This window comes from Anguilla rostrata, chromosome 1, assembly GCF_018555375.3.
Source record: "Anguilla rostrata isolate EN2019 chromosome 1, ASM1855537v3, whole genome shotgun sequence".
Classification (NCBI taxonomy): domain Eukaryota; kingdom Metazoa; phylum Chordata; class Actinopteri; order Anguilliformes; family Anguillidae; genus Anguilla; species Anguilla rostrata.
The window spans coordinates 1,951,587-1,967,653 of NC_057933.1; the positions used below are offsets into that span (position 1 = coordinate 1,951,587).

General features: G+C 44.9%; 1 protein-coding gene across 1 annotated transcript; it reads right to left on the reverse strand.

The window, feature by feature from the left end:
- Nucleotides 1-4,556: 4,556 nt before the first annotated feature.
- LOC135259393 (cytochrome P450 4B1-like) lies at nt 4,557-12,589 on the reverse strand. The gene is made up of 12 exons (XM_064343810.1): nt 12,019-12,589; nt 10,992-11,133; nt 10,830-10,874; nt 9,380-9,507; nt 9,032-9,156; nt 8,294-8,448; nt 7,840-7,946; nt 7,054-7,244; nt 6,313-6,446; nt 5,826-5,890; nt 5,545-5,627; nt 4,557-5,013 (listed from the first exon to the last, which is right to left on the reverse strand). Exons 1-12 carry the CDS (start codon nt 12,214-12,216, stop codon nt 4,836-4,838), a joined length of 1,551 nt encoding a protein of 516 aa, XP_064199880.1. The 5' UTR covers nt 12,217-12,589; the 3' UTR covers nt 4,557-4,835.
- Between the last annotated feature and the right edge of the window lie 3,478 nt (nt 12,590-16,067).

Consider the following 16,067-nt stretch of genomic DNA (forward strand, 5'->3'; position numbering starts at 1 on the left):
ATTTATACTACTGCGGTCTACCGAGGACAAGCGGAGGCAGCCGCTGGTTCAGGTCCAAGTTCAACGGCGACTGCGACTCGGAGAGCGTAATGTTCAAAACGGCTCGAACAAAACCACTGCTGCTAACATGAACCACAGATTCGAGTGTTCATAACACACCAGAAAAACCCCTGAAGACAAACTCAGGCATACAGCCGGCGTCGGAGTGCATCGTTACCGCTCAGGAGAAGAAGCATGACCAAGTTTTTTTTTTTTTTTTTTAATGTGGAAAAAAATCAGTTGATGTTTGGGCTTTTATTTTTCCGAAAGGTGCGGTTTACAAATTAAAAGTTGTGCCTGACCCCCGGGGAAGGACAGTTAAGGGTCATTTTAACACGACTGTGTGCACATCCCATTATTCACCACAGTAAAACTGTCAGTGAACTTAAATGTCCCCTTCGGTGAGAACACAGGAAAGGTGGCGCACGTCTGAGTGGGCGGGTCAGAAACATGATACAGACAGCTGCTGATCCCACCAAGGTAGCGTTTATACAGAACACACTCCATGTACAACACACAGCCCAGGCAGCCATGCACAGCAGGCCTGCCTCCTGACAGTGGTCTGATAAAACGCAGCAACATTGAATTAGCACTTACACTGAATTGATCAAACATAATTGACCTGATCTTTGGTCCCACCCATTGGCCAACTCTGGTATTACATTTGTGCCATAAAATTCACATCCACATCAAATGTGCCCCAGCAGGTTAGCACAGGGCACCCAATTCACTTGTTACTGAATTCTCTGTTAGAGAAACTACAGCAAAAGCTGAGGTTTGCTGACAAACAATCTGCTTAATTACAAATAAAAAAACCTGTTGCCTTGCTCTGCAGTGACTGGTTTTTAGTACTTGTGTGGAAACTCTCTGCACTTATAGCTGTGTGAGAGAGAGGTGCAGTATATGAGGTGAGCTGTGTGTGTGTGCTCTGTGTGTGTGTGTGTGTAGCCTAATTCTTCCATGCCGTCTTCTTCAGTGTTGTCGTAAATAAAAAACGATTACTTGAGTTCTCAAAGCATAAACGAGGGCAAATGACCTCTACTAGCACCCAGGGAAGGGAAAGACCAGGCGCTTATTTCCCCCTCTCTCCCGACATTCTGTTCATTTGTGTTTCGGTTTGCAGTCAGCAGGGGTACGTCGTCCTCGGCCACCGCGCAGTGCTTCAGCTGTTGCTAGGTTACGGCGCGAGGCAACGCCGAACAGTTTCGCATTTCAACGCAGGGTAGCTGCGACTTAAGCCGTTTTATTTATCTGAAAAATAATTAGCAGCACTCATAAGATTTAAAAAAATACAGACATTTATATACTTTAGCCAGGTGAACTGAAGCCCACTTTTAAATACCAAACTCTTTCCTTGTAGGTATATGTGCCTTCTAAAAAAAACAGCATTGACCATCATTAAGTTCCAAGCTTCTTAATGCTAGTCCAAGCTGGTTAATGCTGGTCAAGTTGAAGATAGGATCATCAGACCCTACACACCAGCCAGACCTCTCCGTTCTGCCACCTCTGGATGCTTGGCACCTCCCCCTCTTCGTGTCTGTACTTCCTGTTAGCGTCTGCTGTCTGTCCTGGCCCCCCCTCGCTGGTGGAATGACCTCCCCGTGGCGGTCAGAACAGCAGAGAATCTGACTACCTTCAAGCGCAGACTAAAGACTCATCTCTTCAGGCTGCACCTCTCCCCACCCCTCCCTAGCCTCTAGTTTAGCTCAATGTACCTAGTTAGGCTAATGCGATCTTGTTAGTTTTGTATTTGGCAGGATTGTTTTGTTTATTTGCTGAACAGGTTACCCTACAGGGTTGGAGTCCTGATCTATGTGGTCACTTCTGGCACTACGATCTTTACTTCACTCTAGTGTGTTTTTCTGCACCTCTGCACCTTCAACTGATGCACTTGTTGTACATCGCTCTGGATACGAGCGTCTGCTAAATGCCTGTAATGTAAAAGATAAAATAGCTCTGCTGCAAGACTAGCTTAGTTAAGCATGTGATCGACCGTCCACAGGTCCATATAAACTTGGTCATGCAAGACCACCATGCCGGTCACCAGCAAAACAATTGTCACAGATCTATGCTGTTTTTAATCAGTAGTCATCCCCTCAAAGAAAACAGTAGGCCTAAAATACCATGTAGGACAAAACATGTTTATTATGAACAGTAGGAACATCACATCAAATCACTGTTGCTTAACTTTCTCAAGGTTACTTTCACTGCTGTCAGTCAGAATTGTGGCTGATGATTTGTCATCATAAAATTATATGTCATTATAAAATATGGTTTAGTTTAAATTAAACTTCTTTAAATATGACAGTGTTTTAAATGCAATATTAATATAAACGGTCTCACAGGACAACATATTTAAAATGAACAGCCCTTAATTTCAAAAGTAGGCTCCTTTTTTTGTCAACTGTTATTTTGACAACAAAATTAGGCCCTCTTTATTTAATATGACACTCTAGAATCATTTAAAAAATGGCCTCACAAGCTAAATTTAAAAGGAGAGTGATAGCAAGATAGCTGCGATTTATTATGCCTGCTGCATCAAGCAAAATCTAGCTCTTATTGTATGACCTAGCATCTCAACATCTAAATTATTTAAATGGTATATTATTGTAATGTTGAATAAAAGGGAGTGGATTTAGCAGAGATGTCTCTTTGAGTAATAGGCCATGTGTACAGCAGCCGGTAAATGACTGAATCTGACTTGAATTTGAACAGTTTGGATTATTATTTTCTTGTTTAGGGATGGAAACGGCTGCAGTTTCAGTCAAGGCTAACCAAGGATGTTATACTGGTAATGCCATCTTTGGGTTGGCATTCTCTGGTGTAGTATTTGTTGGTGATGGGGCAGAACAACAAAAAATGTTGCTTTTCCTATAGGGTATGTAGTTTAATTTTGAGAAGGGGGGGGGGGGGGGTTACAATTACAGTATCCACTTTTTACAGGGGGGTGCGGGAGCCATTATCCCCGTGAAAAAAAAAAAAAAATTAAACCTCTGTAACACTAAACAAATGTCCAGTGGCGTAGGTTTCGTTTGAACATTGGGGGGGTGGACACATTAAGCGGTAGTCTGAGGGTCCTCCCCCAGGAAATTTTGTCAAACATTTAATTTCCTGCATTCTGATGAATCTTTATGCACCAATTTGTGCCTTTTCTACATCAATTTATGGTGGAAATGTAAAGGAAAACACAAAATTCAGGGGGACACATGCACATGTTCTAAATATTGAGGGGGAGCTAACGTTGAAAAGGGATATCGATAGCTAAAACAAACTTGTAATTTTACAAAACGTGTCCATAACGTTACACAAAACTTTGGCTAAAATACTAACACTGCAGCATGGGGAGTCATGTTAATTCCCTGCTTAGCAACCGAGTGCCGCTAACGTCAGGTAGTTTTCTAAGTTAAGTGAACATCACATTCAGACAGTGTACCGACAGCTATTAACTAGCAAGCTACTTATCATACTATCAGATATCATAGTTAATTCATTGACAACTAGCTAGCTAACATTGGCGTTAGCTGGCATATTGATAGGTAACGTTACAAATATAAGATTACCGTTACCGTTCTTTTCAACCGCTGCGAGTCACTTACTTTAGGTGCCGTTGTCATAAAAGTTTTCCCTACCATGAAAACTGCTTGGCTTGTTTACATTTTGGACAGGTGGTACTGGGTAAATCTATCGCTGTTTCCGTCGCAAAACTTTCAATACAGGCATAGGGAAATGTCTTCGTACCATTTTTATTTCTATAAGGGTTATGGGAAGTGAAGTCCATAGTATTATCGGCTTGAGCAATCACCTCTAATTGTTGACTACATGTCCCAATTGTGCTTTCGTAAGTTGAAACTTTTCGTGGCCATGGGAGTAAATCATTGCTACGGTGTGAAAAGGGGAGTCATTAACTCACGTTATGTTTACAGGCGTTACAGACCTTTCCGCATAATTTAAAAAAGGGGGGGGGGGGGCAATTAGATTCTTTACAAACATTGACACGTCCCACCCGGTTCCTACGACAAGGCAAATGTCTCATTTGGTACTGTCACTCCGATTTAGATCCGGGCTGCAAAAACGATGGAATGACATTCTAAACAGCTGTTGAGTGTTGTACCCGTTGTGACGTGCTGGAAGTTTCATTGCGGAGTCCGTTCCTATGCCAACGCTCCCAGCCCTGCTGCATTCTGCGGCGATGAAGATTCTAAGACAACTCGGCAATTTCTCTGGTTTAACGAGTTATTATCCAGCCTGAAACGGTGCGATGGTATTAGTAAACGGCTACACGTGTCATCTAACTTGCGAGTAGTTGGCTATCTCCCTGAATATGAATTAAATGTTTTTAACAGAAAGTAATTATAAATGCGATTTTATCCACGGAAACGGCTATACAAAAATGCTGGCTAGCTAGCTGGCTAATCACTAAACCAAGCTTGCAAAACGTGCAAACTCAACTGTGAAACTATACAAGACTACTAATATAACTTAGAAGAATCAGAGAAAAGAATAAACAAGAAAGAAAAAAGGTTTTAACAGTTTTAATTGGATTGCTGATAGCAGCTAGCTACAAACAGGTTTCGCAGTTCACTTAACCATCTGTACCGCATGTGTGAAGAAATGGCGTGGTTTCGCGATAATTTAATTATTTTTTGATGACCAATGACAAAATTACAGAAAACTATGGACGCTAAAAAAAGCTATAACGGTGAGTTTTCATTGGATGGGCAGATGATTCCTCTGGGTGGGCAAGGCTTATCTCTGGGTGGGCAATGCCCACCCCAGCCCCCTGCAGGCTACTGAAGTCAAGGTTCGAGTTCCACGCGTTTGATTTTCAGATGGATTCCGTTGAGAGAGCGAAGGACCAGGCGTTGGATTAATTTTGGGGTTCTTTCGGGATCTTTCGCCAGCTGGAACCGTCGGAGTATTAGCGCTGTTGCCACTTTCATCTCATTCATGGCGAACTTTTGGCCGATACAGTTCCTGTTTTGCAGAGGGAGAAAAGAACAAATGCATGGAACCATATTTTAGAAATCGCATTTTCCCAGATTGGTTTTACAGTGATAGGTGATGGCCCTTTGGTTGCCCCAGAATGAGCTATCAAAGTTAATTTAATCTTGTCCCAAATTATTGGCGACTTTTTAATTACACCCATGACCCTAGGAGTTCCAGAATGGCAACAGATTTCCATTCAGGTCTTTGACCTGGTTTAGTTCAGAACCCCAATCTCCAGATCCAGATTCCCTGGCTGGACAAACCCTCTTTAACCATGGGGACTTGTTCAAGGTAAGGACACAGCTGAAGAATTTTGGGAATTTTTAAGAGGATTGTTGCGTGGTGAGGAAGTGAAACCCTGATGCAAATCCTCCAGAGTAAACAGTCGGGTGGCAGTTTGGCAGGAGACAGTCGGGCCAGTGGCAAAGGCCTCCCAAACTCCCGTGTGATCTTAAACTCGAGAGCTGTACTCTGACACCAAACCCGTTACGGAGCTGGAGAACTTTATCCGGAACAAACCTGGGTCCTGCAGAGAAGGGCACGAAGGCGTGGGGCGACCTCTTTGCGCAGTTTTCCGGCAGAAATCGCAAAGGATCAAACACCTTGAGGGACAGAGACAGATCGGTAAATAAATGCAGGTTATATTAAGCGGTAAAAGCTGTGGATGTGGGCGACCAGCTCCTGGTGGCCCTTATCCAGTAATGCAGAACTGTTTAACATGGGTTTGGGCTTTCAGTCATGCTGATGTAGCTGCCTGTGGGTGTGCAGTGAGTCGGTAGCTGGTGCGGCTGCAGACGTACTTCCGGGTTCTCCCACACTGTGGAATTCCTGTGAATGCCGTAAACGCTCGCCCCGACCAGAGAACCTGCAAGGTGTGAGAACGGGTCCAATCAAACGACAGCACCTGTCCCATGTGACTGATTTATCCTCACATTAACACAGTAGCATTCACACATTATTAGTTAAATTGTCCTGTTGATTAAATTCCGTTAAATTGTGTCTATATATAGTGCTCTTTTTAGAGACACTGTCACCCGACACAGGAACACAGGAAAATGGGCGACTGTTGACACTGGGATGGGCTCCTCTGTAGTCGGCAGACTTCTGAGGATTCTTCCCACTGATTTTTAAATTTTTTTGAGGGGGGGAAATGTCAGTGGATCCCAGCTATAGAGGGGTATAGCCTGGTGTCAGTACATAGTCCGGGTAAACGGAAAGTGGGGGATGTTTGTCCATTTGGCTACCACAGAAAATGAGCGATTGATAAAATCCGGTTTCGTTCCGTACCTTCCGGAATGCTTCTTCCGTCAAAGAAGGTCATGGGCTTGGTCAGCTTCCGGGATACCCACGGGACAGGGGGGTAGAGCCGAAGGCACTCCTTTATGCACATGGTTGTGTACGGGATTTTACTCAGATCCTCCCTGAAACCATGCGGACAGTTAGTTCTGCGCACCGTTCATTTCACATGGACATGCGACTGAAAGACTGTAAGCGAAGTCTCTCTGTTCTCATATTTTTCCATTTAATGGGAAAATACATTCCATGCAGGTTATGACTATGAAACTACCACAGAGCAAACGACCAGTCTTTGTTTATGAATAGTGTCATTCACTAATGGACTGTCACACAGTTCTGTCCAGTCAACATTTTCCAGAGGGGAAATAGAAATCAGAACCCACCCCCACCCAAAACAGGGCAAATTCTGTAAAAAACAGGAAACCAATCCCCAACCCCTTGAAAGATAATTAGGCTGTAAAGCAGAGTCTGCAGGTTTTCATCATTTCCTGTCAAGCAGCTCTTTAGCCAATCAGCTAACTGGAGTCTGGATAACTGGAGATGTCCTCGATCTGCAGGAAGTCCCTGGGGAGAAGGCAAACTTGTGTCTGATTCCCAGATGGGGCTCTAAATAAATACAGGCAAATATCCAGCTATATGAATGGATTGTGTGAATAAGAACGTCTGTTCCACTAAAAGGAAACGATGGAAGGGGAAGGAGGAGTGAACCAGCTTGGGTTTGTGTTCCGGTACCAGTCCATGGTGTCCTTTCCCTCCAGGACCTGCAGCACCTCCTCTCGCGCCCTCTGCTGGTGCTCCGGGTTGCAGGCCAGGCTGTAGAGGATCCAGGAGATCCCGCTGGCCGTCGTGTCGTGCCCCTCGAACATGAAGGTGTCCACCTCGGCACGGATCGCCTCGTCCGACGGGCCCTGCTGCTGCTCGTCCTGGGACGGGGGGGGGGGAGATGAGGTCACTCTGTGCCCCTCCCACTACACACACATACACACACTCACACGCGCGCATGCACACACTCTCACACACACACACACACAGACAAATGCGCACACACATGCGTGCATGTACACCTCACACATACACATGCGTGCTCTCTCTCTCTCTCTCTCTCACACACACACTCTAACACACACTCTTACGCTCTCACACACACACTTCCATTCTGTTCCCTGCACTGAAATGCAGTATGATGAAGTTGTAGCAGATTATTTCGAAGTTTATGTTTGTTACTTGTATTTTAAATGCATGGTGTATTATCTGAACATTTAAATCAGAATGGTATAAAGGTGCAAGGTAATACAGTAGCCAGGTATATTAGCAGAGGTGCAGAGGGGTTAATACATTAGCACAGGTATAGGTATACTGGCACAGGTGCAGAGGGGTTAATACATTAGTACAGGTATAGGTATATTGGCACAGGTGCAGAGGGGTAAATACATTAGCACAGGTATAGGTATATTGGCACAGGTACATTAGCACAGGTATAGGTATATTGGCACAGGTGCATTAGCACAGGTAGCATACTCTTGCACACAGCAAAATATCGAGAAAGTCCAGGTTTCTCTTCTTTTGTATTCTCCCCAGTTCCTTCTCATTCTTCAAAGCTTCCTTCCTTTTTCGCACAACCTCCTCTGCAAGGAGACACATCAGAGAGAAGAGCTCAGTATGCACCCCCCCCATTTGAGAGGTTCATATTGGAGTCCAGCTCTGATACAGGACTGGGTCATTTGCTCTGATACAGGACTGGGTTATTTGCAATGATACAGGACTGGGTCATTTGCTCTGATACAGGACTGGGTTATTTGCTCTGATACAGGACTGGGTCATTTGCTCTGATACAGGACTGGGTTATTTGCTCTGATACAGGACTGGGTTATTCCTGGTATGAATGGGCCTTTGAAGGCAGAGATCATGGCTCCTGGTATGAGAGGTGCAGTGTTCCAGACAGGTGTGCTCTGCGGAAGCTGGTTCAGCTCACCTGTGTGCCGATGAGCGATCCTGCAGGCTTTCCGAAACCTGTATCCATGAGGGCTGAGGTTGAAAATGGTCTCGCTGTGGTAGGGAAACGTGCGGAACCTGAGTTTTATCAGGTAGCTCAGCTCATAGACTGCCTGGATGTATGAGTTGGTCCCACTGATAATATGGAGGGGGGGGGGGGGGGGGTGATGAGGAGATTTTCAGTAACCATGCCAACAACTACATTACCCATGATTTTTGTTATTTACGTATGTGCCACCGTCCCTGATGATGCAAAAAACTATGCGGATGAGGATAAACAATTCGAACAACTTGAATATTATTTCTAATGGGAAAGCTCAGGAGGTCTAATGGGGCGACATAGCTCAGGAGGTAAGACCGATTGTCTGGCAGTCGGAGGGTTGCCGGTTCAAACCCCGTCCTGGGCATGTCGAAGTGTCCTTGAGCAAGACACCTAATCCCTAACCCCTCTGGCGAATGAGAGGCATCAGTTGTAAAGCGCTTTGGATAAAAGCGCTATATAAATGCAGTCCATTTACCATTTAATGCTGCTACTGATATCATCTCTCTGGCTGGTGTGTGTCACAGGAAGAACCCTACAGTGAATGAGGGATATTTATATTCCCGTTTAAGGTGTGTTTTTAAGCTTGGAGATGCTGAGAGAAGGTGAATGGAAAGGGGACGTGCGGTGTGACTGGTGGGATTATGATGAACACACCGGCATCACAGTCCCACTCACCTCTCTATCTGGCAGTTGGTCTCGCAGCTGAATGCACACTTAATAATGCTGTCCAGCGTCATCAGGCTCACGTGCTCAAAAAGCTCAAACGACTCGTCTTTGTTGGCGTAGGCTTCCCATTTGTCCTGAGCAAGAGGAAGGAGAGACGTTAGCTTCACAGAAAAAGTCCCCATCTCTCAAAGCACCTTATTGTCAGTTTGTTATTTGTCAATCTCAGCCAACAACAAAATGGCCGCCATTTTTTGAAAGGGTTTGGCAAGAAAATTATCAGGGATGTTTGCTGCTTGTGTGAATGACTGATTTCTGAAATTAAACTGAGTCAAAGTTTAGTTCGGCTTGTGTGTTCACCAGCATGATTTTAGTACTGTCAGCCATTATTTTCACGTAGGGCTTGAGGACATCATAGTGGAACCCTGGTGTCAGGAGTCTTCTGTGTCTGAACCATTTCTTCCCCTGAGACACGACCAGGCCATCTCCTGTAGAAAAAGAAACATAGAGAGAACAGCAGCCATGAACTAGCATAATGAGGAGAACAGGCCATTCAGCCCATCTAGAGCATAAGAACACAAGAATACATAAGGAGGAGAACAGGCCATCATTGCATAGCCCATCTAGAGACAATCAGATGAACAAAGAATACATAAGGAGGAGAACAGGCCATTCAGCCCATTTAAAGCATAAGAATACATAATGAGGAGAACAGGCCATTCAGCCCATTTAAAGCATAAGAATACATAATGAGGAGAACAGGCCATTCAGCCCATCTAGAACATAAGAATACATAATGAGGAGAACAGGCCATTCAGCCCATTTAGTGCATAAGAAGACAAGAATACATACTGTGGAGAACAGGCCATTCAGCCTATCTAGAGCATAAGAACACAAGAATAGATACTGAGGAGAACAGGCCATTCAGCCTATCTAGAGCATAAGAACACAAGAATACATAATGAGGAGAACAGGCCATTCAGCCCATTTAGAGCATAAGAATACATAATGAGGAGAACAGGCCATTCAGCCCACCTAGAGCATAAGATATTCCAAAGATTTAAACTGCAATATTATATAGGGGCCCTAAAGGTAAAAGACCATGTTGTATTTTTTTAATACAAATTTATTGATTGGACCGTTGCATACATTTTCTGAATTCCTTTTCACCAGTCAATCAGCCTAGACTCTCAAACAATGGTGCTGTTTTAAGACTCTCAAATAAGATTTGTTCCTTCACAAGACAGGCCTACATAGACATACCTTTAAGGTTTGATTTTACTTCCCACAGTATTACCCATGATATATATGCATGATATGTTCTTATGCAATTATTGTATCACATGCACTGCAGATGCAAATTAGCGTGATGCTAACTGGTGCAATTTTAACTGTGCATGGTCCCTGCTAAATTAACAACAATATAAAGTAAACTAACTAATGAACATAAGAATACTTAATGGGGAGAACAGGGCAGTACCGCATCAAGCCTTTTCAGCTGTCATACTAATAATGTGGAATCAGCTTCATATTTGTGTTATGCAAAAAAATACAATCTAGTTATATTTTAAATATACAGCATTGTCCTTAGTCCTAATGATAATATCGGTATATTCAAATGTAATAATTTCGTGATAGTGTTTCATTTAATTAATCATCCAAATAAGATAATATGAGGCATTTGACATGAACTTGAGTATAAGTTATATGACTGATTGCTTCATTGTGTTACTATTCGTGTGTGTGGGAGAGAGACAGAGACAGTGTGTGTGTGTGTGTATATAAAACATTTTAGATAGAATAATCTTACCAATCCATGGAATAAGGAATTTATATGCAATGTCATCTTTGGGCTCTGTTATGAGATAAAATATGAGAAAAATGAAAAAATTTCCCCCATGAAATCCAAGGCTGAAATAACAGATATTTTGAAGAGCAATCACGCAGAAATGACAGGGCAGCCGACTCTCACCTGTTGAGGTCAGTGTCTTCACATATTCCGGGTGATGGATATTCAAGAAGGAAACAAACGGCCCAAACCATAGCGGAAACGCCAGAGGATACGACTCTCCCCATTGCAGAAGTTTATCCAAATCCGTCCCATCTTGATGAAACTGAGAAGGACATTTAGACGAATGTGAGTTGATATTTAAAACATCGGCCGGGTTTATTTACGTATTCTAATTTCATACGATCCTTCAGTCAACATTGTAAGTGTGGACTTTGTGACATCTGACTGCTCAGAAGAAATGGTTCGTAACAATCGTAGCCCAACCAAACGTATAATAGTCCGGTTGAACAGAATGGAGCCTACTACTTTTCTAATCTTTATTGCTGGTCATATATACAAGTCACGCAGTGATTCCGGTCTTGGGGGAAAACGCTGCGAAGCAATAAGAGTGTAAGTTTGTTTTGTGTAAGTTTGTTCCATTGCTAAAAAATTCAGTCGTTGTCACACAGTTTAAGCTTCCATTTCTGTTGCACGTTTGCATTTTTAAAATTACAATTATTCAGCACAGGTTAACCTGAAATCTCGCCGCTTACAACATTGTTTCGCCACACTGTCTTCCTGATCCCGGTAAATATCACTACTATTTTTTATTTTTGATGTATACTTTACGTATTGCAGACAGCTGCAGATATCTTGTTGACGTGTTTTTTCCGGATTTCAAACGTTTTAAAAACATTTTCTTACGGATAAAGTACAATTGTGACCTGTCCTGGATCTATATAGCCTACTCCACAGCTTGAAAAGTTGTGGCGTCGAGGTGGTCAGAAATTTGCCACCGCAACATCACAGCAAAGTTATCAAAAAAAAAAAACCTTACTTTTTCGCGCTAGAATACTGTTTTCTCTCAGTACGCTAGTAGCATTTCTAATAAAAATATAAATCACGTATTAGCGCTACGTGAATACTTAACAGTCGTTTAGTGACTTCGCGAATGCGCGAGTTGGTGGCATACCTATGGCCAATCAAACAGCAGAATAAAATAGTTTACCTCGTGGACGTGTCCGTAGAGCCAGTGCACAGGTGGTCCCGGAAAAGACCGGAGAACCTGCATCCATTTGTGTCTTTCGACATATAGCTTTGTGATTTTCAGCACCACAAGGACTAAACAGAAAACGAACGCTAAATGGTAAACGCGTCCTAAATTCAAGGAAAACTGCGCATTCCTAAGCGATTCAACCAGCTGCATCGCGAAATGAAATTCTCTGATTCAATGGACGGAGTGTAGCACAGTGGGTAAGGAACTGGGTTTGTAACCGAAAGGTCGCAGGTTCGATTCCCGGGTAAGGACACTGCCGTTGTACCCTTGAGCAAGGTACTTAACCAGAATTGCTTCAGTATATATCCAGCTGTATAAATGGATACAATGTAAAAATGCTATGTAAAAGTTGTGTAAGTCGCTCTGGATAAGAGCGTCTGCTAAATGCCTGTAATGTAATGATTCAAAACAAAAACTGGACCGTACGAGGTGACCTAGACAACCACGAAGCGACGATAATGTAGCACAACAGCAACAGATTCCGCGGTCGTACCAAGTACAGGACTTGACTGCAGGACATGGGAGAGGCGGGGTTGGATGTTGATGGGAAGGGGTTGTTTGGGAAGGGGAGGGGCAGGCCCCCCATCATGGCTCCTGCCCCACCCTGCCCCACCCTCATGGCTGGTGGGCGGGAGGTCGCCATAGAGACCCCCGCTGAAAGGGAAGCTCTGCAATCTCCGCCCTGCCGAGTCCTCCAGGCCTAGTGCATTTTGGCCCTCCAGCTTCTTCTTCTGTGGTGAGTGGAGGAAGTGACCAGGAACACGGCATTTACACCTCAGGGATCTCAAACTCAAATCCTGGAGTGTCTACTGTTGCTTTAAATCACTTATAGGGCTGTGGACTCATATGCTGCTTAACTTTCAAGGACCATGTCAATTAATTAATCAAAGATTACATGAATTATGCTTGATCAGCTCAGTTAGTGGATGTAAGAGCTAATTCAATGCCACTGCACTGTATGCTGTATATAGTGTGTATGGCACATTAACCCTACCTTCATGGGGACCACTGCCCTGTATGCTGTATATAGTGTGTATGGCACATTAACCCTACCTTCATGGGGACCACTGCCCTGTATGCTGTATATAGTGTGTATGGCACATAAACCCTACCTTCATGGGGACCACTGCCCTGTATGCTGTATATAGTGTGTATGGCACATAAACCCTACCTTCATGGGGACCACTGCCCTGTATGCTGTATATAGTGTGTATGGCACATAAACCCTACCTTCATGGGGACCACTGCCCTGTATGCTGTATATAGTGTGTATGGCACATAAACCCTACCTTCATGGGGACCACTGCCCTGTATGCTGTATATAGTGTGTATGGCACATAAACCCTACCTTCATGGGGACCACTGCCCTGTATGCTGTATATAGTGTGTATGGCACATAAACCCTACCTTCATGGGGACCACTGCCCTGTATGCTGTATATAGTGTGTATGGCACATAAACCCTACCTTCATGGGGACCACTGCCCTGTATGCTGTATATAGTGTGTATGGCACATAAACCCTACCTTCATGGGGACCACTGCCCTGTATGCTGTATATAGTGTGTATGGCACATAAACCCTACCTTCATGGGGACCACTGCCCTGTATGCTGTATATAGTGTGTATGGCACATAAACCCTACCTTCATGGGGACCACTGCCCTGTATGCTGTATATAGTGTGTTTATGGCACATATAATTACACATACCTACCTTCATGGGGACCACTGCCCTGTATGCTGTATATAGTGTGTATGGCACATAAACCCTACCTTCATGGGGACCACTGCCCTGTATGCTGTATATAGTGTGTATGGCACATAAACCCTACCTTCATGGGGACCACTGCCCTGTATGCTGTATATAGTGTGTATGGCACATAAACCCTACCTTCATGGGGACCACTGCCCTGTATGCTGTATATAGTGTGTATGGCACATAAACCCTACCTTCATGGGGACCACTGCCCTGTATGCTGTATATAGTGTGTATGGCACATAAACCCTACCTTCATGGGGACCACTGCCCTGTATGCTGTATATAGTGTGTATGGCACATAAACCCTACCTTCATGGGGACCACTGCCCTGTATGCTGTATATAGTGTGTATGGCACATAAACCCTACCTTCATGGGGACCACTGCCCTGTATGCTGTATATAGTGTGTATGGCACATAAACCCTACCTTCATGGGGACCACTGCCCTGTATGCTGTATATAGTGTGTATGGCACATAAACCCTACCTTCATGGGGACCACTGCCCTGTATGCTGTATATAGTGTGTATGGCACATAAACCCTACCTTCATGGGGACCACTGCTGTACTGTATATGTTTATGAAATCCCAACCAGGGACCACGTGCCTCTGACAGTTACAACGCCAACAGCTGATCACGTCTGTGCGAAAGCTGCTGTGTGTGTGGTGTTGTGTGTGTGCGCGCGCGCGTGTGTGTGTGGTGTGTGGTGCGTGTGTGTGTGTGTGCGTGTTTAGTATGAGTGTGGTGTGATGTGTGTGTGCGTGTGGCATGTATGGTGTGTGTGTGTGTGTTGGTGCGGCGTGTGTTGTGTGTGTGTGTGGTGGTGCATGTATGTGTGTGTGTGTGTGTGTGCGTGCGTGCATGTGTGTGTGTGCGTGTGTTAGTATGAGTGTGGTGTGTATGTGTGTGTGCGTGTGTGTGCATGTATGTGTGTGTGTGTGTGTGTGTGTGCGTGCGCGTGTGCTTGTGCGTGTATGTGTGTGCGTGTATGTGTGTGTGTGCGTGTGCGCGTGTGCGTGTGTGCATGTGTGCGTGCGTGCATGTATGTGTGTGTGTGTGTGCGTGTGTTAGTATGAGTGTGGTGTGTATGTGTGTGTGTGCATGTATGTGTGTGTGTGTGTGTGTGTGTGCGCGCGTGCATGTGTGCGTGCATGCATGTATGTGTGTGTGCGTGTGTGAGTATGAGTGTGGTGTGTGTGTGTGTGTGTGTGTGCATGTGTGTGCATGCATGCGTGTGTGTGTGTGTGTGTGCATGTGTGTGTGTGTGCGTGTGTGAGTATGAGTGTGGTGTGTGTGTATGTGTGTGCATCTGTGTGTGTGTGCGCGTGCATGTATGTGTGTGTGTGTGTGTGTATGTATGTGTGTGTGTGTGTGCGTATGAGTGTGGTGTGTGTGTGTGTATGTGTGAGTATTAGTGTGGTGCGTGTGTGTGTGTGCGTGAGTATTAGTGTGGTGTGTGTGTGTATGTGTGTGCATCTGTGTGTGTGTGCGTGTGTGAGTATGAGTGTGGTGTGTGTGTATGTGTGTGCATCTGTGTGTGTGTGCGCGCGTGCATGTGTGTGTGTGTGTGTATGTATGTGTGTGTGTGCATACACATACACATACACACACCACACGCACACTCTCACACAAACACAGGGTTTCCAGCTCTGCTGTTGCTAAAGGGGGGGTTGGGGTGTGGGGGGGGGTTGGGGCAGCTGCACTCACTGCTGTGGCTAACGGGGGGTTGGGGGGAGGGGGGGGGCAGCTGCACTCACTGCTGTGGCTAACAGGGTGTTGGGGTGGGGGGGCGGGGCCCAGCTGCACTCACTGCTGTTGAGGTCGATGAGGAACAGCCTCTTCAGGTGTTTGTGGTACACCAGGGCCGCGTGAACGCGGGAGCAGGACTGGTGGTCGATGATGAAGTCACACATGTCCGGGTTCCTCCCAAACAAGTAGTACTTCTTCTCATCGATGATCAGCTTCTACGGGCGCGACAAAAGACGCACGCACACAACTGCTGTATGCCATAAACACGTCAAACCAGGGGTACGCCTGTGTATTTGTGCGTGTATGTGTGTGTGTCTGAGTTTATGTACGCATGGATTTTGTGTGTGTGTGTGTGTGTCTGAGCTTATGTACGCGTGGATTTGTGTGTGTGTGTGTGTGTGTCTGAGCTTATGTACGCGTGGATTTTTGTGTGGGTGTGTGTGTGTGTCTGAGCTTATGTACGCGTGAATTTGTGACGCTCCCAGCCCTGCTTG

Coding starts and splice junctions, on each gene's coding strand:
- LOC135259393 (XM_064343810.1), bottom strand. CDS start 12,216: ATGCAGCTGGTTGAATCGCTTAGGAATGCGCAGTTTTCCTTGAATTTA. Junction 5,891..6,312: donor CGGAAGAAGCATTCCGGAAG/GTACGGAACGAA, acceptor CACACCTTGCAG/GTTCTCTGGTCGGGGCGAGC. Junction 5,014..5,544: donor CCCTTCTCTGCAGGACCCAG/GTTTGTTCCGGA, acceptor TCTGCAAAACAG/GAACTGTATCGGCCAAAAGT.